General features: G+C 41.1%; 1 protein-coding gene across 1 annotated transcript in view; it reads right to left on the reverse strand.

Annotated features, from left to right (window-relative positions):
* Positions 1-7,534, reverse strand: part of BNC1 (basonuclin 1) — a 29,162-nt gene extending 21,628 nt beyond the window's left edge. Inside the window, exon 1 of the mRNA XM_042475086.1 lies at positions 7,281-7,534. Coding sequence (XP_042331020.1) covers positions 7,281-7,289 — 9 coding nt within the window. The 5' untranslated portion in view covers positions 7,290-7,534. The remainder of the gene's footprint in view (positions 1-7,280) is intronic.
* Positions 7,535-22,348: the final 14,814 nt, after the last annotated feature.

Below are 22,348 nucleotides of genomic sequence, written 5' to 3' on the forward strand. Positions count from 1 at the left end.
ATATTTTTATGCTGAGGAAAGTCTGATGTTGAATACGTTCTAGACCATTCAAGTTAATACTGAGTCAGTTATATGGCTAACTTAAAATAGAAGATATTAGAGACATAGCCTGTTAGTCTGAAATATCAGGATGCAAAGGGACCTTGTAGCACATGAAAATAGAAGACTAATAGAAACAAAGCACAAGTACTAAATCTATCCCTTCTCCAGACCCTCGCTCACAGAATCATGTGCAGGTAGGGGAACAGCAACAACACTTAATCCTGTACGATAAAACTAGTTGAGAATGAGGCACCATGTTGTCAAGTGCTACAGGAATATTTTGCAGAAAGTCTTGCTGAAAGCAGTGCATAATGGAGAGAAAGTAAAATCAAGAAACATTATGGCCAGTGCTATCTATGCCCAGGTCTAGTTTAAAAACAGAACAGTAGGAAGTCAGAACAGCAAGGGCTTTGAAATGGCCCATATGCCATTAGTACCCGGGCAACAGACTGAGACACAGGTGCACAGGTCACCTGCTCAGCTTTCCCCACTATCAGGAAAGGTCTTGTGTTTCTACTTAAATTATAGTTATTATTTCAAATTTTGCATCTAAGTCTCCATTAGCATATGCAAACACTTGTTCTCTGGTTTGGTGATCCATCTTTTAAATGTTGTAATTTTTTTTTTTTTTTTGCTGATATCCCTCTTAGGTTAGGGGTTTATTTGGTCACATTTCTTATGCTAGCTTGCACAAGGGAAAGGCCCATCTTTTTATTTCCTGCCTTGTTTTTTTGTATTATAACAAACAGATATTAATGCAGGCTCAAAAACGATTTAAGGGTCATTCATGAATTAACTCAGAGACTTATCTGAGGAGTGACTCCCACTAAATATTAATTGCTGAATACCTGGGGACTATTTCATTGATATTTTACATTCCCAACCTCTCTCCCCACACCTTTTCCTCCCTCTCTCCCTCCTTATTATATCTATTTAAAGCCAGTATCCAGAATTTGGCCAGTGTTAACATTCACATTTAATAAACAAAGCTTACATTTGTGAAAACCTCCAAACAGATCTGTTTTTAGATGTAAACACATGAATACTGACCAATAACCAAGAATGGAGCACTTATCGCTTAAATTTCTGAGTGTTCATAATATTTGCCTAGAATGTCCAAATTCATACTTGAACTGCAATCCAAATTAGTATAGTCAAAAATATAACTTTGAAACATTATGAGGATATGCATTAGTAACTACTAAGATTGCAACTGTTATAATGTACTTAAGACATTACAAATTGACATGATGTAGCAAAGGTGGGAATTCTGTGACCTTCCAGAAGAAGATTTATTTTGTCTTAAGATCACAAAAATAATGACCACAGATGATCTAAATAACTTGAGATGATGTAGACATTGAGATAGGCAAAGATTTTATATACTTTGGTTCAGTCATAAATCAAAATGGAGCCTGCAGTCAAGAAATCAGAAGACTAGGACATGGAAGGCAGTCAAGGAACTAAGCAAGATCCTCAAGTGTAAAGATATATCATTGAATGCTAAAGTAAGGGCTGTCCATGCCATAATATTTCTGTATAGTTCTGAAAGCTGGACATTTGAAATGTTCTGCTGGATGAAATTTCTACTAGACAATAATGCTTGGTAAGGTAGAAGGCAGTAGGAAAAGAGGAAGAACGCATTAGAGGTGGATATACTCCATCAAGGAAGCCACAGCCCTAAGCTTACAAATCTTGGTCTGAGCTGTTAATAGCAGGGAGACTTGGAGGCCTCTTATTTATAAGGTCACTGTTAAGTTGAAGTCAACTTGACAGCAATTAACAACAACCAGATGTTGTTGGACTACAACTCCTAACATCCCTTGGCATTGGCTCTGCTGGCTAGGATTGCTGGGAGCTGCAGTTTTTGGAGGGCTACAAACCTACCATCTATGTTCTAAAGAGGTTTGAAACATGACAACTGTCCCATTAAAATCAGTGGGTCTTTCCATGGCTGCTCCAAGGCATTTTACTGCTCAAGCCAAAGGACAACATCATGTCATTCCAGATACAGAACCTGACCAGAGTGGCACCTCAATCTTCCTTTAAACACTGATAGTATGGTAGCATGTAAGCAGACCAGAGAGGCAGAGAAAACATAGTAAATGCGTAAGTAAATCATCTTCCAATAGACCTGAGGCAATAAGCTAACTCAGGGGGTGAGGGACAGGCTACTGTTTTTGTCTCTCCATTCCTCTAGCAACTACCACTGAAGGTGACTACCTCACTTTGGCTAATGATAATGCTACCCTGGGTCTTCTAGTACAGAACGGTGATTTCTTACTGATCAACAGTAAGAAAGGCCAGAGAGCTCACATTTTCTGCTCTAACCCTGCAGATGTGGGCTAGTATTTGGCTTGAGCTGCTGCATAAAGAGATCTGAATTGAACATGTAATGGACACCTATAACAATGGTACTCAAAGTCCATGGAATGGAGCCAGCATGCAAACCATTGGCTGGCTGGTGTATGGACAGTTTCCAGGAAAGGGTCAATGAGCACAAATATGGCACAGTTCTCTGGCATATTAGGAAAGAAAAAATAGCAGTCTCCCACATCAGAGTCTACGGAGCATTGATCTATAATATTTAGAACAGGGGCAGGAAACCTTTGGCCTTCCAGATGTTTTAGGTTACAAGTCTCACAATCGTTTACCATTGGTCATGCTGTTTGACACTTCACTGACTTGAAGTTGAACACATTTCAGTGACCAAAGCTCCCTCTCCTTTTTTCATAAGGAAAAAAAAAAAACCATTGAAACAGAGATGCACTACAGTTGCTAGTACAGATTGTTCATCACTCAATTGGCCATGGCAGTCCTCTTAATAGTCCCTGTAGCCTAACGTTCTGCTTTTCATAGCAGCCAGACAAATGCTTCTGGAAAAATATGTGAAGATGCAAGAATGGCTAGAATCACAGAAGCATAGTAGGTAGCACAGATTTGGAAGAGGTGACAAGGGCTATTCAGTCCAACCTCCTGACATGCAGAAAGACACAAGCAAAGTACTCCTGATAGATGACCATCCAGCCTTTGCCTTAAAGAAGGAGACTCCACCACACTTTGAAACAGCATATACCACTGTCAAACAGCTCTTACTGTCAGGAGGTTCTTCCTAATGTTGAGCTGGAATCTCTTTTCCTGTAGTTTGGATCCATTGCTCTGTGTTCTAGTCTCTGGAGCAGCAGAAAACAAGCTTGATCCTTCTTCAATATGACATTATTCTCTTCTCTTTTCTAAACACACCCAGCTCTCTGAGTTGTTCCTCACAGGGCATGATTTTTGGACCTTTCTTCATTTTGGCTACCCTCCCTCTGGAGGGTTTAACCATTTCTTAGCTAGCCCCAGTATCTGGTATTCAGCATATTGAGGTTCCATTGAGGTTCCATTCAGGTATTACAGTTAGTAACCATATAACTCCAGCATGAGTTCCCTGGAATTTCATACTGTGCACTTTTATACTGTGCTGCAACTGTTTTTAAAAATAATTTAAACAACTAAACATTTATCATGTGTTACTTATTTATCAAGTTGGTCTTACCACTAGACAGAATGAGGAAGCTGCCTCAGGCAACAGATTCTGAGTGTCATAGGAAGTCAGCAAATAGTTATTTAATTTGTTACTCTTCTGTCAAGAAGAGGGAGAGGTGCTCCTGGGATAGAATCATAGAATCATAGCATTGGAAGAGACCTCAAGGGCCACCCAGTCTAATCCACTGCCATGCAGGAACTCACAGTCAAAGCACCCCCGTCAGATGGCCATCCAGCCTCTGTTTAAAATCCTCCAAAGGAGGAGACTCCACCATACTCCAAGGGAGTCTGTTCCACTGTTGAAGAGCTCTTACTGTCAGGAGGTTCCTCCTAATGTTTAGGTGGAATCTCTTTTCCTATGGTTTGAACCCATTGCTCTGGGTCCTATTCTCTGGAGCATCAGAAAACAAACTTGCTCCCTCTTCAATATGACATCCCTTCAAATATTTTAAAATCTATCTTCTGTCTCTTGTGCCAAAATAACCTTTCTTTTGGTACTACACATCTGGCACCATTTTCTGCTCTACCTGAGACAGCAAAATATCTTGAGTTAGCCCTGGCTCTTTAGTGCCAGTGATCTCAAAATCCAGCATCTATTAAGAAACACATTAAAGACCATAAAGTCTAAAGGAAAAAAAAAGTGAGGCTACCTGTATTCTGAGAGTCAGTGTGTTTTGTGGTTTGAGTGTTGGACTATATAACTCTGGAGAACAGGATTTGAATCCCTACTCAGCCATGGAAACCCACAAGCCCCTGGAGGCTTGCACCCCTGACTACACCTTTAATAAAAATTAAAGCACACCACACACTCTGAGCCTCTTCTAAACAAATCTGGCCAATAGATTCACCTGAGGGTTGTCATAGGTCAGAAACTACTTGAAGATGCATCACAATAATAACCTATACACTAAAAAAGTGGATGCAGAACAGTAGGGAAAGCTGTAAAAAAGCAGAGCCCATGGCAACTGTTTTTAAGGTGCGGGGGAGGGGGGAGTATTTGCAGGCAAGTTGCTATTAATTTTGTCTACTTGCAGGAGGAGGGCAAATTCATTTCCCCATTCTGTATCATGGAAACATCCTTAAATACGAAGACTTTCATGAACAGAAAGTGTACTTAGAAGTGCCCTCCATGTGTTTGGTGTAGCTTATTACCAAGTAAGTGTGCATAGCATAGGCTTCAGGCAGCCCTTGTTGTGTCTGAAAGGGCACAGTGGCAATCACTGCCTTAATATTTCTTAGTCCTTGTTTATTTAGTATGCTTCTGATTCCTGAGGAGGCCACATCGGATTCTTGGTGGTGCAATTTTGCCAGATCACTGTGGGGTTTGTGTGTCTTAACCCACCTAGCCTTTTTCAATCTCAATCTCCATCTTTATTTACAGTCAATAGACCCGACCTTTTGGTGAGACTTGAGCCCCCCTTCCAGGGTCCATGCAGAAAGGAGAAACTACTGTATTGTTGCAACTATAATAATCAAACTAAATGATCCAATTCTGTTTCCCATGAATAGAAGAGGAAGAAGACGCCCTGTCACTGTCCCTAAAATCAAACTTCAGCTAACCATAGATGTCAAACATCCCGTACAATATTTGCTGTGACCACTCCTCCCCTCCCAACCCCAAATTACAGCAAAACTATGAACCCTCACATTTCCATTCTTGGCCATAACTGAGATTTCAGGACTTTCACTCCATCAGATTCTCCTTGTTTCAACACCAGCAGTCTGTACTCTATTTTTTTTGGGTTTCTTTTAAAAAAGAGAATTAATGGATGGCAAGGTACACTCATTTTCTCCACCCCACCTACAATCTTTGTCTTGACAATTAAAGGCGATTAGCTGGCATTCCCTTTAACCGTCAAAGGCACACAGTGGCAGATCCGTAGCCACAAAAGAGGCGCAGTAAATGAGAAGAACATGTTACTACACTGCATTTTGAGAAAGTTTGGCTCCAAGCTATGCACTGATTAATATCAGATCTCCTCCTTTACTTGCCTCTTGACAATCCTGTCACATCTGGCTGACAAATCCTTACAAGCTTATCCAAACCAAGGCAGCCCCAGTCATGCTCGGGGACTAGCTGGGAGGAAGCGGCAACACCAGCCGCGCACTGATGTGCCATCAGTGAAACTAATGAAGCTGATTCCGGAACAGTAAAAAAGGGAGCATAACATGCCTCCAGGTTTTGCAACACAGCGCATAGTTAGCTCACCAGAAGATAAGACAAAGAATCACTTCCCAAGGTTCAAGGAGCCAAGGAGTTGCATGATCAAAAACTCTTCTCGGAAAATTCTTCAGCAGCAAGCTCATTCAAGGAAGCACCACAGTAGGCACAGTTTTTCAAAAACACTGGTACATGTTTTCTTAAAGAAAAGAAACCCCTTTACCAATGCAGAAAAATGTACTTTACCCATTTTAATTGTTAGTACTTAATGTGGATGCTCTTAAGCAGAAAACGTTCATTTTCGTACACATAACTAGGAGCAAATTGCTAACATGTCAGATTATTAACGTGTCAGGTTCTATAAAATGCCTGTTTTATTTTCTTTTAAAGACAGATTTCTCTCCATAGTATCTTTTTATCATTAAAAAACGATAATTCAAAGAGAAAAAAAGTTACCACGGTGGATTTTTAAAATAAACTTTTTCAGTCAGCCAGCAATCTGTTAAATCCTCTTTTTTTTTTTTTTTTAAGTTTTGGGTTTTTTAAAGTAGAGAAATGGGGATGCTGATATGAGACTTGATCTGTTAAATGAACAATAGTGTAATTAACTCCTTTAGTGACGTCAGTAAAATAATACAGAATTAACTATTTAGGTTTGCAGTTTTCTGGGAAGAATCTAAAAAGGACAGCAAATTCAAATGCAAACATCTGCATTTGTCACAAAGACATTAATGTTATTTATGACTAATGATACTGATAATATTTCCATTTTTCTTGCATTTTAGAAGTATGCATAAGAAAACTACAACTCACAAGATAAGAAATCTCCCTCATTTGGCTACAGGGGACTATTTTGCAGGACCCACAATGGTCAGCAAATGAACCGATGTATGTGACCAAAGTGAACTGGAAGGCAGATCCCATTCCAGAGCTAATTCTCAAAGAGCATCTTTTGCAAAACTACAGTGTCTGGGTCTCTTGTGCATTTTGCATGTTATGATAATGATAATATATTTGCTTAAGAGCACTTGACTCAGAACATGTTGAAGTCACAAACCATAGATTTTATAGCTATTAATGTACATCCAGAACCTGTACAATTAAACGTTGTCAGGTCTTTTGTGATTTACAGATGCTATTGTCCGAAACAAGGAAAAGAACACTGGCGGCCTGACTCTGATCACAAACAATTTCTCACAACAAATTTCAGAGTTTTCAGGTGCCTTTCATCTAGAAAGGCCAGCGTTTGGTGAGTATAATTTTCTGTCCAAAGCACACTTACTTGGAAGTAAGCCTGACTGAAACCAGTGAGTGATTTGGAATAAACATGGTTAGGATCATGCTCCTAACCAGTCAAATAATTTGTAAAATACACTGTCGCCCTTAAAGACGAACTCCAGGGTGCATTACAAGAATCTGTTTGAAGCCACCCAGGACAATCAAAGAACCAACCAAAATCCTTTCTACAGAGCAAGAAGGAGAGGGTAGAATGTAATATATATATGAAAACCCAAAGGCATGCACAAACTGCAAAAGAACTTTTCCTTACCTCCGACATTTCTTTTTAGGGAGCATGTGTTTGGAGAGCTATTAAACAGTTTCCCATCCCCTTTGCTGCTGTGAGTTGTACAAAGAAGAACCAGGAAACATTCCTGTCTGTACAAGTAGGGAAAGGCAGAATCATCACACGCCTTGGTCTCTTTTACCCTCCTCTGAAGCAGCAGCAGAGCACCTCCACGCCTGATGTGCGCTCACCACTGAGCACAGGGGAATGAAATCAGATCCCTCTCCCTCAATGTGCTCCTCCAGACCCTCCAGTCCTAAGTTGTTCGACTGCCTCCTTCTCTGTCTCTCTGCCTCTCTCTCTCTCTCACCTCTCCAGGATGCTCCCACCTCTTTGCTCCAGAGAGGAGTGTTTCAGCATGCCCTTCCAGTCACAGGGCAGACCCCTCACAGCTGGCTGGAAGAGGGCATGACACTCATCTTTCACAGAGGCTTGATCAAAAGGAGCCAGGGCGACCTGAGGCTCTCCGAAGGCACCATGGGCAGAGATCCTACCTCTGCCCCAGCTGCTTAACTAAGGCATTAAATCAATGCAGCTCTCCCAAGGCCTATATTACTATTCCACCTTCACCCCCCACCTTCCCCTTGGTCCTTTCCAAGAATGTGGAACAACACTCGGCAAATTAAAGTGGCTGAGGGTTTTAGACCTGGATCAATTCTAGAACTCCCCAAGTGTATCCCGAGGTTTTTCAAAACAGTCAGTTACAGTGGGAAGAGGTGTTTTTTAAAAATGTTTTAAAAAGTTCATCACACCAATTTTACCAAAATAAATAAAAAGGAAAATCTGGGGGCAGACACATCTAAGTAGGCTGTGAGCAAAGATAGCGATTGCTGTGTGCCATGAATATAAAAATATGGTGCACAAGGGCTGAAAATGATTTCTTAGGATGCAGATGGAAAGGTTTCTGTCTGTTAAACTTAAGAAGCTGCATTTAAGAACTAGTGTGGTTACTTAACAGTGGTCCTGGGCATTTCTAATAGAGAGCTTTAGTTTCTTCTTCTTGCTCTGGAATTGTAGTTTTGTTGTAAGTGCTTTGAAAATGTGACGGGGAGTATAGTGGTGTGGCAGAGCAGATGTTTTGTGTCCAGTCCCTCACATTTCTAGATAGGATGGGCTGTTGACACCCCACCTATAATTTCAGAGACATGCTGCCAGTCAGTGTAGACAACACAGAGAACTGTAAAAACAGCCTTCTCTGGTTCTTTTGCCTTGCTCTGTAAAGGTGGGTTCGAAAAGTAAATATGTCTTACAATCAGATGGGATCTCTGCTAGGCAAATTACCCAGGTCCCAAGTTCTTTTTGTCACACTCTAATACAGGGTTACTGCATAGACCATGAAAAACCATGGACGGCACTTAAAGACATATGAGTGTCAACACATCTGATAGACCTGATGAGAAATCTGCACTTAGGACAAGATATTAGAACAGAATTCAGAGAAACAGAGTGGTTCCCAATTGGCAAAGGCTGCGTCCTATCATCCTATTTGTTCAAGCTGTATGCAGACAATATTATAAGAAGAGTAGATTTAGACTCAGAAAGAGGAGGAGTGAAGACTGGAAGAAGGAACATCAACAATCTAAGATATGCAGATGACACCATACTATGTACTAACAGAAAACATCCTAGATTTGGAACAGTTACTAAAGAAGGTAAAAGAAGAAAGTGCAAAAGCAGGTCCAATACTAAACATGCACAATACAAAAGCATTTTAAAAGTATAAAGTTTAAACAACCAACAATTTAGAAGTTAAAACAATTACACATTAAAAATATTAAAAATACTTAAATTTCTGAAATTAAAATGGTCCTGACAATACTACTTGAGAGACAGGAAAATGAAGCATAAAGCCCTTTTGGGTGGGTGGGTATGCAGCAACAATGTACCAGCTTGGGCAGCAGTTGCTGCCATTCCTACTGCTTGCATCCCACCAGGTCTTCCCAGTAGCATACAGGGCACATGGGGAGATCTAGGACTTTTAAAGAAGGCACACAAGTCAGTGCTGGTGCTCCACTCTGTCTTATTACAACTGAGGTTTGCCAGATCTCAGGGCCTATCCTTGAGTCTCCATTTTTCATGTGTCATCTCCAGGAAGAAATAAAAAATGCAAATTCTCCAGTTTTGGTGGACTCAACACCAAGCAAGAGAAAAAACACATTAGAAAGAACTTATTGATGGTAAGAGCTGTTCAACAGTAGAACCTGTTGCCTTGCAGGGTAGTGGAGTCTTCTTCTTTGGTGGTTTTTAAACAAGAGGTTGGTTGGCCATCTGTCGCAAATGCTTTGATTGTATCTTCCTGCATGGCCCTTGAGATCTCTTCCAACTCTATGATTCTAGAAAGATGTGTATCTCCAGCTAAGAAAATAGAGCAGCAGCTTGCTATAATTTCCAAAAATTGATATATTGATAAAACAAAAACTCTCCCAATTATCTATGTATTTATTTAAGTAGCTTTCTCCTCACCACCCAGTCTTTGTAGTGCCAGGGCTCACCCTCACCTCTGCTCTGCATCCACGTCCTGTCTTGAAGCAAATAGGCCAGTTTCTTATTCCAGCTCCTGAAATAAGTGAGAAGGAATACTTCCCATATTTCACCTTGATCTGGGAACAGCCACTTTACTTTTGTTTAGATTTCTGTCTTTCCAAATAGGAAAACATGTTCTCTCTGTGCATGTGTTAGTGGTTGGTACTTTATGCATAACACTAAACAACATCACCAGGGGCCATCCTCAGCGCTCAAGTTTTTGCCTGGAAAAGCCAGGGTCTGGAAAAATCCTGAACAGGCAAACTTACACCAAATTGAACTTTGGACCCAAGCAAATATCCTAGACCCTGCTTGCTCCTCTTGTATCTGGCTTTCTATGGCACCAGTGTTGCACAAGTGAATATCTATACAAACACCTACAAGCTGAACCTAGCCCTGTCACTAGGTGAAAATGAGTGGAGATTGATGCCCAGGCTTTAAATCTGTCTCCCATACTGAAACCATTCTTTCTCTTCTTCCTTCCCTGAGACTTCAGCTAGAATCCTGAGACCAGACCAAGTTGCCTGTCCTTAAATAAAGGCCATAGTAATCCTCATTCCAGCTCCGATGGCAGAAGTTCACTGATCTCCCTAGATTAAATAGTATTTACATGTGGAATATTGGCAGAATAGCACATTTCCATTCTGGTGATTAGCTGGAATTGCAAAGAAACAAAAAATAAAAGACCTAATGAAATATGCTTTAATAGCAGGAGGGTGGGGAGAGCAAAGGCATGGTCTGTGGCTTTCAACTTTTTGCTGCTCCACCTTTTTTCCTTTTCTCTAAAAAGAAAAAAGTTCTATCTTGGGGCCAAATTTTGCCCTAAGATAGAGACAGAGAACTCCTACTGAAGTCAACAAGAATTTTATATGAGCACCTGAGGGCAAGACCAGTCAATAATGATGGCTGTAATTCCAAAGGAAGAAAACAGAGAAAGATTTGGGGAGAAGACACCTGATAATCTTAAAGATGGAAGAAGCTTTGTCCACACCATGTTTTATATTTAAGGATTCAGTATAATTTACAAAGGTTTGCCATAAGCAAGTACAAAGTACTGTAGATTTTACAACTATTATAACCACAATAATCATCATCATTAGCCAATAAGCCACACGAGAATCAGTGTAGTGTTTTGAGTGTTGGACTAGGACACTGAGGCCTGTTACGGACTGCCAAAATAAAGCTGCTTGGGGTCTCTTTGGAGGTATGCTATTTAAATGACGCATGGGTCCTAAGAGTCCAGAGGTCGCGCCAAAGCCACACTCCATTCCTAAGCACTGGAGGGCAGCTTTGGTGCAGCTTCCGGATTCTTAGGACGCATGCATCATTTAAATAGCATACCTCCAAAGAGACCCGAAGCAGCTTTATTTTGGCAGTCTGTAGCAGGCCTGAGAGATCAAGGTTCAAATCCCAACTTGGCCATGGAAACCCATTGGGTAACCTTGGGCATGTCACATTCTCTCAGCCTTAGAGGAAAGCAAAGGTAACCCTCCCCTGAACAAATTCAGCCAAGAAAACCACTTAGGGTCACCCCAAGTTGGAAATGACTTGAAAACAAACAACAACAACAACATTAGCCAATACTAATCAAGCCATCAGACATATTAGTACAGTAATAGCAAAAGTACAGCAATTCTGGCCAAGGCTCCCTCCGAGGCTTCATCTGGGATGACGACACTGACAACTTTGCAGGGAGAACAATCCCACTGAGATGCAAGATGAAGTTTGTGACTTGCAGAAAAGGACCAACCACACTTTACTTTTAAAAAATAAACTGAGGAGGAAGGGTCAAAAAATGTCAGGAGGGACCCCAACAGCAGAGTGGAGACCTTGAAGTGCTTTTGCTTACACAGAAGAAGGAAAGAACAGACCACAAAGATGCAATTGAGAGAGCTCATCAACCAGGCTAGACACCAGGCTGCCCATTTATCCATTGTCAAAGAAGAAAACTAAACGGTACACAAACCTGCATAAAATGTGCACGTGGTAATTCATATATTTCACTCCACATTTAAATAATGTCCACAAACATAATATATCTCACCAGAATAAGGGAGACTGTAGGGCTGTATGCAAAGGCCAAAAGGCCTCCATCCTGGCATCATCCTGTTATAGATGATGAAAAAAAATTACGCTCTTCTCCCACATCAGATTGATAACCTGACATACAATATTGCTTTGGAATTCTTGTACTGTACCTGGGAATTTCAGAAGCCCCCTGCTGGCTAGAAATTGAGATGTATGCATTCATTGTGGAAGTTTGCTTAGCTTCACAGATGAGCAGCCAATTCAGGTAATTTAATGGTGGTTTGTAAGATTTTTTTTCTTCCCCACTTTTCTCCTTGAGTTGCTTGCTGTTAAGAAGTAGTCATGATTTCATCATCTTCATCATCCTTCTCCTCATCCAAAATGTTCTAATAAGTCTTTTCAAGAAAAAATATTGCTGAGGTCTTGTTACATATCCCACAAAAATAGACTGCATAAAGTGACTTTTCTCTGTTAGCATATGCTACTGCAAGCTTATTAAAATCATGCACATGGTAAATTACAGAGTGAAACCTAAGGAATTTTCCTTCATTCTCTGAAATTGCATGTATATATGTATGTGTGTGTGTATCAATAGCTGTTCTGTATGTTCTTCAGGCAGATTATTAGCTTCTGAATACATCAAATAATGTATCATTTCAGTGTGATGTCGAAGGTTTTCATGGCCAGCATCCATAGTTTTTTGTGGGTTTTTCGGGCTATGTGGCCATGTTTTAGAAGAGTTTTGTCAGGAAGAAACTCTTTTAGAACATAGCCACATAGTCCGAAAATCCCACCAAAAGAAATCATTTCAGTTTCTATTTTTAATTTTTTTATTACCATTTTTTATTTATTCCTAAATTCTGACTGAGATCAACTGTATTCTGAAAACAAGGCTTGGAAGTGCTTTTTTGAAATCACATTTCGTACCTTCCAAGATTTCACACATGAAAACCTGGACACATGCGTCCATGCAACCTCACAGTGTGACCAGGTTGTCAAAAGTTATTAATGAGGAAGAAAAGCTAGGAGAGGCTTCAGTAGCTTCCCAGTGCAAACTGGTATTGCACTTTGAACTCTGTTTGCGGCAACTGAAATGAATTGAAGGCAAAGGGGGGAAGCAGGAGAAGGAGAGAGGAACTGGGACATTTTAAAAACAGTGGGGAGGCAGAGGATTAAGCAAGAGAAGTGGGATGGCAAAGGATTAATCAGGACTATCCCCATCAAATTGGGACAATTGGGAGGTATGGCATTTTTTGGAGGGATTCAGTTCACTTTAATACTGTTTGCTTTTAGACGATTCAAATGTTTTCAAAGGAATCTCAAGAGAATCCCCCTTCCATTTTAAGCCACATATTTACCTTTTAGATTTCCCCCCAGAAAGGGAGAACACGATCAAAAAAGCTGAAGAGTATTACATTCTAATTTCATGAGCAGTGAATTTCACAGGCTAGCCATCTATAATATGGTATTCCCCGCCCCCAGTTTTAAGTTCACCATATCCAAAACTAGGAACACAGTTGACTCAGACTATTTGTCCATCTAATGCCCAATGCTTTATTCCATCAAGAAATGTCTCTCTAGAAATATGTCACATCATTGTGTGCCTTTAAGTCATTTCCAAGTTACGGCAACCTTAAGGTTTCTTGGCTCTACAATCCTGTAAAATCAAAAGACAGTTCTTACAGAGGATGAAAAGATCCACAAAAGCCACCCACTGTTTCAGTGCAGCCTAGGGGATCTTGTTGTAAGGTATCCTTTTGACCAATTTGTAGGAACACTGGACCTGTGGTAAGCAGCTTGAAATTCTGGCATGCACCAACCCTCTTTCCATGGCTAGCCAAATACATGCAGTTGGTTTCTACATACATCATTCAAAGCTTGGAAGTATTTTTGTGATAGAAAGCAAAAAAGCTTTATCCTGGGCATAACAGCTGCACCTGACAGTCTGTGGCCGTGCAATGACACATATTGAACTTTCAGGCATATCCAATATTGGATTTAAAAATAAAATGAATTACCGGCCTTTGAACTTGCCAGAATCTGCAGGCTTTTTATCTTCCAGTACTGATTACCCAAAATATAATTTTACAAGTTGGATCAGCAAAAAAGGCTACCTGGATGGCAAGCCTAGCTACCGTGGGTCTGATGGTTGTGTGAATTGTTTGTAAGATATCACAGGAACTTCAATACCAGCAACAATGGCACATGTCCAACTTTAATATCAGAAGAGCAGATGCGTTGCCAGGAGTAACATCATTTCATATTCATTTTTACACCCCGTGGCAATTCCCTGGGATTTTCATGCTTTTTCAGGCTGGTCCAGAGTTTAGAAATTATTTCATCCTTGTGGCATAATGAGCTGCATGAGTAATATCCCGTCCCACACACCCAGAATGTGGTGACAATTTTCCCTTTGTTTTCCAGGGGAATGGTTTAAGACTGTTGCAACAGTGACTGAATGTGTATCGGTGGCAAGTTGATCCAAACAGAAGTGAATACGTCTTGTTTTGGAAAGTCTTTGCATGTTATAACATCCCTTCAAATACAACAACATAACCAATTAATGGTGACTGTTTTCTAGATGACACAGAATTATTAAACTAAAATGGAGCAAGCTTAGTCCCCTGTACACTCCCTTTAGGCAAGACATGAGGTAGTTGCCACAGGTCAAATGACAGATTCTGGGAGAAGTCAGCCAGGTTTCGGCAGCTTAGTGGCTTTTAGGTGCAGTGCAGGAAACCCTACCATTATTATTATTATTATTATTATTATTATTATTATTATTATTAACCTTTATTTATGAAGTGCTGTAAATTTACACAGTGCTGTACATACAATCTCTTTAATTAGACATTAGGGTTCCACAGGAAAAAGGGGAAATATGTCTCAAGTGCTCGGTGGATGGCTGTTTTTATGTTTAATGTTGGAAAAATCCCACCTAATATGGCAACCCTAAGGTGAGCATTTCACAGGGGTTTCTTGGCAAAATTGGTTCAGAGGGGGTTTGTCTTTGCCATTGAACTCTGGTCTCCAGAGTCATAGTCCAATGCTCAAACCACTTGACTCTCTAAATATGACCACAATATTTATTATTAATTAATTACATTTATACCCTGCTTTTCTTCCAAGTAGTCCAGGAGGGCATACATGGTTCTCCTTCTCCCTACTTTATCCTCACTACAACCCTGCCAGGCTGGACCAAGGTCATTCAGTGAGTTTAGTGGCTCCATAGAAACCGGAAACTAGATTCCCTACATTCTGTTCTAATGCTGCAACTCCTTCACAGCTCTTTCCCTATATAGATCTCCGTCTTCTAACAGAGCAGCCACTCCCCTCCTGCTAAGATCTACTCCTTGAAACAGCTACCTCAAGCCAGATGACGGTAGGAGCATCCCTGCTTGGCATGAGAGGGGATCGGATCTCCTCCTTCTCTTTCTTCTTCTTGAACTGATGTCTGCCCTTTCCTCTGAGATTACTGGGTTGTGTTTTTTTTGCTGCACTATGTTTTCAAACCTATTTCAAAACAAGCTGAGTACACAGCTTGTAATGGACAGCACAAGGACCGCCAGCTAATTTGACAGACCTATGGGCAATTTTCAGTACCTGAGCGGAATGCAGAATTCCGTAATAAACACCTCTTTTAACTTGTAACTCTGCTTATTTGCTACTGATGTCATCCAGTATTTGTTGTCTGCTGTGCCTTTTTTCCACCTAATTGTGACTGGCTAGTCGTGATGTAACATTTTAATTGATATGTAAAGCTACCTGCAGATTCCACTGCCAGCAGTTCCATTCTGTATGGTACTTGATAATTATATTAAAGCAGTGCCAAATAATCACATTTTATTCTCAAGCAGCCTGGGTTGTAGCTTAGTTGCAGCAAACACACACAAAAATGAAATGTGCACAAGCATCTTCAAACACAGAAGCTTCATTCAGCAGCGATGGGGTTTGTGTAAATAAGCATGAACCAAATAGTTTGCAGAAAATTGCTTATATCTTAGTTTGTTTTTAACGACTATATAATTTTTGAAAGATTCATCTGTAAATGGCATTTTTGGTAGAAGTCTTTTCCCTCTTTTATTTTCAAGCGTTTCAAAGACTTTGATTTTTAAACCTTTTCAAATGCTGTTGAGAGTCAATCTGACATTTTTGGAAATGTGCGTCTGTTGTGGCATAGTGGTTTGAGTGCTGGACTACAACTCTGCAGACCAGAGTTCGATTCTCGCTCCGACATGAAACTCACTGGGTGAACATCAAAGTTATTGAAGCATAAGCACCAATAGACAACATTCTGTTAGTTGTGTTCTGCCTTGCAGCCCTAAAATGCAATGGTCTCTGTGGAAGGGGATGGGAAGAAGACCAATTGGACAATGTCACCTCAATCTAGTTATTTCTGGCAGGCATTTACATCATCTTTTGGCCATGCTGATCTTCCTTGGATGGAGGTGACATCCAAAATAGCCCTTGAAGGCACACAACATGAACAACAACAACAACAAATAAATTTGGCTTGTGACAGAGGCCAGTGTTTTTTCCTCTTTGCTCAGCAGTCATCAAGTAAATTGAACCAATCCTCAAAAGAGGCGTGTAGAGTACTGATCCCTTTCCATTTCATGTCTGAAACTAGGAACTTGAACAGGTTTGCCATGTGTCCTACTTTGCAGGAGACGGAGGCCTGTTTGAAGGGCTGTGCAGTCTAAGTCCAACTCAAAGATACACAAACTGCAAGAAAGGAAAGCAGTTAAGAAGTGGAGTAACATTGGGTACTTGGACAGCAAACTGAGCAGACAGGTTATGCTGAACCTGTTGGCAAAAACAGTCTTTCTTACAACTAGGAAATGAGCTGTGTTTCTTTTCATGCTCACTATCATTTCTAAATCAAGACCTGTACCTGTGAATTAACATGTTCACATTTCATGTAAATCTGAGCCCAGTTTTGACCTTTCTTTTTGGCATCTTCTGTTTTGATGATGCATAAGTTGCCACTCTAGTGATGGAGGGTACTGTCTAGAGAGGCAGCAGTTGCATCCTCCTGGCTCTTCCCTCTAAACTATCCAGCTGTTTTCCTCTGTTGGAGGGCAAAGTTGTGTGTGGCATTCTGTCACAAGGATGCTACCTCATCATCCATTGTTGTTGCTGTTGTCACTGCATGCCTTCATATAATTTAAGACTTACGACAACCTTAAGATGACCCTATCACAGGGTCTTCTTGGCAAGATTTGTTCAGAGGGAGGGTTACCTTTGCCATCCTCTAAGGCTGAGAGAGTGTGGCTTGCCCAAGGTAACCTGGTGCATTTGCATGGCCAAGTGGGGATTTGAACCCTAGTCTCCAGAGTCATACTTGCTAATTAGCTTACTTGGATGCCTAAATAGTATTTATAATGCTCAACCTACATTTGAAGTTACTGAAATGATATGAGTTTGGAGACTGAAGAAAAATATTGGCTAGGGGCTGGACAGAATTCCTATAGCGGATAACTTGCATCTGGCCCTGAATGCCTGTGCCTTCAAGTCGTCAGACCTTTACATCATGCTGGCTCTCACCTCATCACCTGCAAAAAGGTAAAGTTAGTCCCTCAACATAAATGTCCAGTCGTAACCAACTATAGGGGGCAGTGCTCATCTCCATTTCTAAGCCAAAGAGCAAGTATTGTCCAAGGACTGCTCTGGTCCTCAAGTGGCCACCATGTCTGCACCAAATGCTGTTACCTTAACACCAAAGTGGTATCTATTTATCTACTTGCATTTGCATGCTTTCAAACTGCTAGGTTGGCAGAAGCAGGGACTAGCGACAGGAGCTCATCCCATCATGCAGCACTTGGGCCTTGAACTGCCAACCTTCCAGTTTTCCAATCGTCAGAACTTGCGTCTTAACCACTTAAGCCAGTGTGTCACCTGTACTGGGCTAACATTCAACTGATAGTTCAATTACCTTTTATCTGTGGAATGAGGGAACAGTTGCCATATTTTACTTACTTCGGGCAGCAAAAATGTCTTGAATTAGCCTTTCTTCCTTACGCTGCCTACATATTTTTAATTATTTAGTGAAAAACAAGGTGGTGACTGCATGCTACCTATATATTAAGCAAATGCCTAGTTTAGATCTCAGGTTCTGACAATCTGAATAATCTGCAAGCATTTAATTGAGGTGGTTAATCAAGTTATGATTACTATGATTGTGTCTACCTAGTAGGCAATGGTAATTTATAATTCAGAAACTAACCACAAAAAGGGGGGGGGGCAATTAAAAAGGTACAGGCTTTGCCCAGGGGCTTATAATTGAAGAAATGAGATAGGCAAGGAAGAGGAAGGGGAAAGGAGAAAATTCAGGGTGAAGAGTTGTGTTTTGATTAGTTTTAAAATAGTCGTTTAAACAAACTAATGGAAGGAGGCAGATGGATGTCAGGGGGAAGAGTTCCAATACCATGGAGCAAAGGCTGCCAAGCAAAAGGCCACCCTTTCTGCCTACAGTCCTTACTCCTGTTTGCCTTAGTTTCAATACAACAGTAGGTGCTGTATGGAAGGTGACACAGTCACAAATGGTCCTTCCCCAGGAACTTGCCATAAACTGAGTCTTCTTTTTAAATTATTTTTGCTCACTATAGTGTTAGAAAAATTACATACTGTTGATACTCATTGCAGTGTTGGAAAAATTACTTATTCTGTAGTTTATGTGGTTTTTTCAGGCTACGTGGCAATGCTCTAGAAGAGTTTATTCCTGACATTTCGCCAGCACCTGTGGCTGGCATCTTCGGGAATAAACTCTTCCAGAACATGGCTGCATAGCCTGAAAAACACCCCCAAAACTATGGACACCAGCCACGAAAGCCTTCAACTTCACATTACTTGTTCTGCCTTGTTTTCATTTAAACTAACCTACTACTGTATAGGGATTGTCTTTGTAATATTTGTTCAGAGGGGATTTGTTGTTGCTTTCCTCTGACTCTTAGAGAGTGTGGCTTCCCTAAGGTCATCCAGTGTGTTTCCATGGCTGAGCAGGGAAGCAGAAGTACCATGAAGCTGCTGCTATTGCTATGAGCCAAATAATTATTGCACTTTATCTTGCCATCTTAGTGCTAACACTACGGAGAGGTTTAAAGAAAATAAAGAGATGTAAAAACTGCTACAGCCTCTGACTACAAGGCAAACGTGATGATTCCAAATGGGAAGCACAATCTAGAACAAAAAGGAAAGCTGGGAGGGAAAAAAGGGTTTAGTCACACCCTCCACTAACACCCCAAAACACACCATCAGCCATCACCTATAGATGAACTGAAAAGAGCTGCCTTTATGAACCTTGCTAGTTGAACTGTGCTTGGAAAATGCTAGTTTAAAAACAGTTTTCAATGGGAACAGAAAGAATTAGAGGGAAAATGAACATTTAGGCAAAATAAAGTTACAATTAGCAAAATGAATATTAAAAGTCAAGGGATGGAGTGATAAACTACAACTCAGAAACCTGCCAATCTAGTAAGACTTTGGGTGCATCTGCCTAAGCCATAAAAAGTGACAGCTTCACAAATGCAAGCAGAGATCTTTCATAGCTTAGCTCTTAAATCACGATGGGCAGCTATGGAGAGTCTGGAGGCTTCACTTACTCCAAAGACCCCAGACCCCTGCGGCCTATGATTTTTATTGTGAACACGTTGGATGTGACTAGAAGATCTGTTTAGGGTTACCTTAGGGTCACCATAAGCTGGAAACAACTTGAAGGCACACAACAACAGCAAGGTTTGGCTTTAAACAAGGTGTGGGAGACACACCTTGTTTTAACTGAGAACTGCACCTTTTCCGAGGAGTGCTAGTGGCCACCCACAAAGGCTCCCATGAAATCCCCACCACTATCTCAAATGCTTGTCTTTCATTTCTTTTATAGTCAGTCCTATTTGCAGTGCTGATTGGAGTGGACAGCTCCTTTTATTTTTATGCCAACCTCCACCTGAAGACAGCTAACAACAACAACAACAAAAACAACAACCTTATCCTTAACAGCTACATAGTAAGAAAGTACAACATTGAGAAGAGCAGATAAATTTATTTGGCCAGTGAAAATGACTGAGAATTGCATCTGGCTCATTTTGGTTAAGGATTGCCCAAAATTTGCAAAGTTCTGTTCTGTATTTGCATAAACTCCAACTGTCCCAATTTAGCATGGACAGTTCTGATTCATCCTATGTCATACCACTTTTTCAGCCACTTTTAAAACATCCTGGATTCTCTCTCCTCCTCCCACTTTCTCCCTTTCTCCTCAGCTTACTTCAACTGCTGCAAACTGATTTCAAAGTGCAGACGTAGTTTGCATTCTGTTAATGCTGGGAAACTGGAGCGTGTTCAAAGGAGGGCAATTAAAATTGTGAAGGGTCTTAAAACCATGCCCTATAAAGAACGGCTTGGTGAGCTGGGGATGTTTAGTCTGGAGAAAAGAAAGTTAAGAGGTGATATGATGATAGCTCTGTTTAAGTATTTGAAGGGATGCTGCTCCAGAGAACAGGACCCAGGACAATGGATGCAAGCTACGGAAAACAGATTCCACCTAAACATTATGAGGAACCTCCTGCAAGTAAGAGCTGTTCAACAGTGGAACACACTCCCTTAGAGTGTAATGGAGTCTCCTTCTTTGGAGATCTTTAAACAGAGGTTGGGTGGCCATCTGTCGGGGATGCTTTGACTGAGAGTTCCTACATGACAGAATGGGGTTGGACTGGATGGCCCTTATGGTCTCTTCCAACTCTATGATTCTATGATTCTATGAACTTACCTAATTATTGGGAGGGGATTTTAAAAATAATAAAAATGGAACCATACTAACTATCTGGGTTATTAGGGCCCCCATGTAGGGAGAAAGGCAGCATATGAAAGTAAATAGGTTAGCAAGCCTGCTGGGACTTCATTTGGACCTTAACTTTAAATTGGTACAAGGGGAGGGGCACACTTAACCCCTCTGCAAAGAAATATATCTATTTCAAAAAGTAGTAAAAGATGCAAAGCTTCAGGATTTCTTACTGGCTCAAATCCTGATGGCATGCTGCTATTGCCTTTAAACCCTTGCCACCCTTGAAGTTAGAAAAATCACCAAAAAAACCCCACGCACCCCTCAAATCACAAGCCATTTAAAATATGTCTATACCTATACCTTGTTAAACTTGGATCTTGAAAACTGTAATTTTAATTTTGAGCCACCAAAAAAAAAAATCCTTTCAAGTGCAACATACTTTTACCAAAATGACAGTCCTCTTCCAATGTACTGCACTCAATAATTTAGGGGCAGACTGTGGTGTGAATTGTCTTGTCTGAACATGTGTGTGCATGTGTGTGTGTGTGTGTGTGTGTGTGTGTGTGTGTGTGAGTGAGGGGGGTTATAGGGTAAAGCAGAATCCAGTTTTCATGACCATTAGAAACTACTTGAGAGCACATGAGATGCTTATAGAGACAGAATCATTCATATTTGAAGGTTGCAAAATATACTTTAAAGCAGGCTTCCTTCCATCTGGCACTCTCCAAATGTGCTAGATGATGATTCCCATGAACCTTATCCAGCAGGCTGGCCAGGGATGATGAGAGTCATAGGCCCTGTCAGCACAGGCCAAATAAACCTGCCTCCACATTCTTCTTAGTTGGAAGATGGACAACGCAGGGCCCAATCCCTACGTCTGGCGCGAATGGTCTGAACAATGTCTGGGATGTTCAGTACCAAACCAAGGGCATAACTCCATAAATGCAGATTTTAAAAATTCAACAGTTCCTCTGGATCTTCCTGAAAAGTCTGGACTCCTCCATTCTGATGTTGGGCAGCTGTTCACATGGGTGTCCTGATGTGTTGTCTGTTGTGGCTTCTGCCACCAGGAATTGCTTCACTCTGACATGAGAATGAGGAGTCCAGCCATGTGTTGGACACTGGGTGCCTCAATCTGGCCTCAGGAGCAAGCGACTTGCTGTGGTGGCACTGGCAGTGAGACGCTTGTGCACAGTGGGACGCTTGTGCAAAGAGCCACCAGGCATCAGACTGGAGGGCTAAGGTAATGAGGGGCAGGATACTTTGCCCTTGGAGTAACCTGGCCAGTGCAGACAAGGTGACAGTCAACACACCTGGATGGTGCCAAACTGGGGAAAGGAGGGCTTAGAAAGACCTAGACCTCTTGATATTTGGAGACTTGGAGTAAGGGACTGAAACATAAGAAACAGAGAGGTACTAAGTTATTTTTTGCTGCAGAAAACTTCTGGGTTGGGATCATGAATTCCACCACTTTACTGGGGGGTGGAGAAGGCATGAAAAGTGTCTGGAAATTCCACCTGGATGCTATCAGTCTTGTCCAAGTAAACAAGACTGACACTGGTGCTAGCCTGCTGGCTGGTACAGGTTAGGAAGGGTCACACAGGCAAAAAAGATGACCCAACTTGCCTCTAGATACACAAGTTCTGGAATCTGTCACACAAGAGCAGACACAAAATGTAGATTTTAACAAGGCCTTTTTGTTCTTGAGCGACAAAGAGTATGTGAA

The sequence above is a fragment of the Sceloporus undulatus genome, chromosome 6 (genome assembly GCF_019175285.1).
Source record: "Sceloporus undulatus isolate JIND9_A2432 ecotype Alabama chromosome 6, SceUnd_v1.1, whole genome shotgun sequence".
Classification (NCBI taxonomy): domain Eukaryota; kingdom Metazoa; phylum Chordata; class Lepidosauria; order Squamata; family Phrynosomatidae; genus Sceloporus; species Sceloporus undulatus.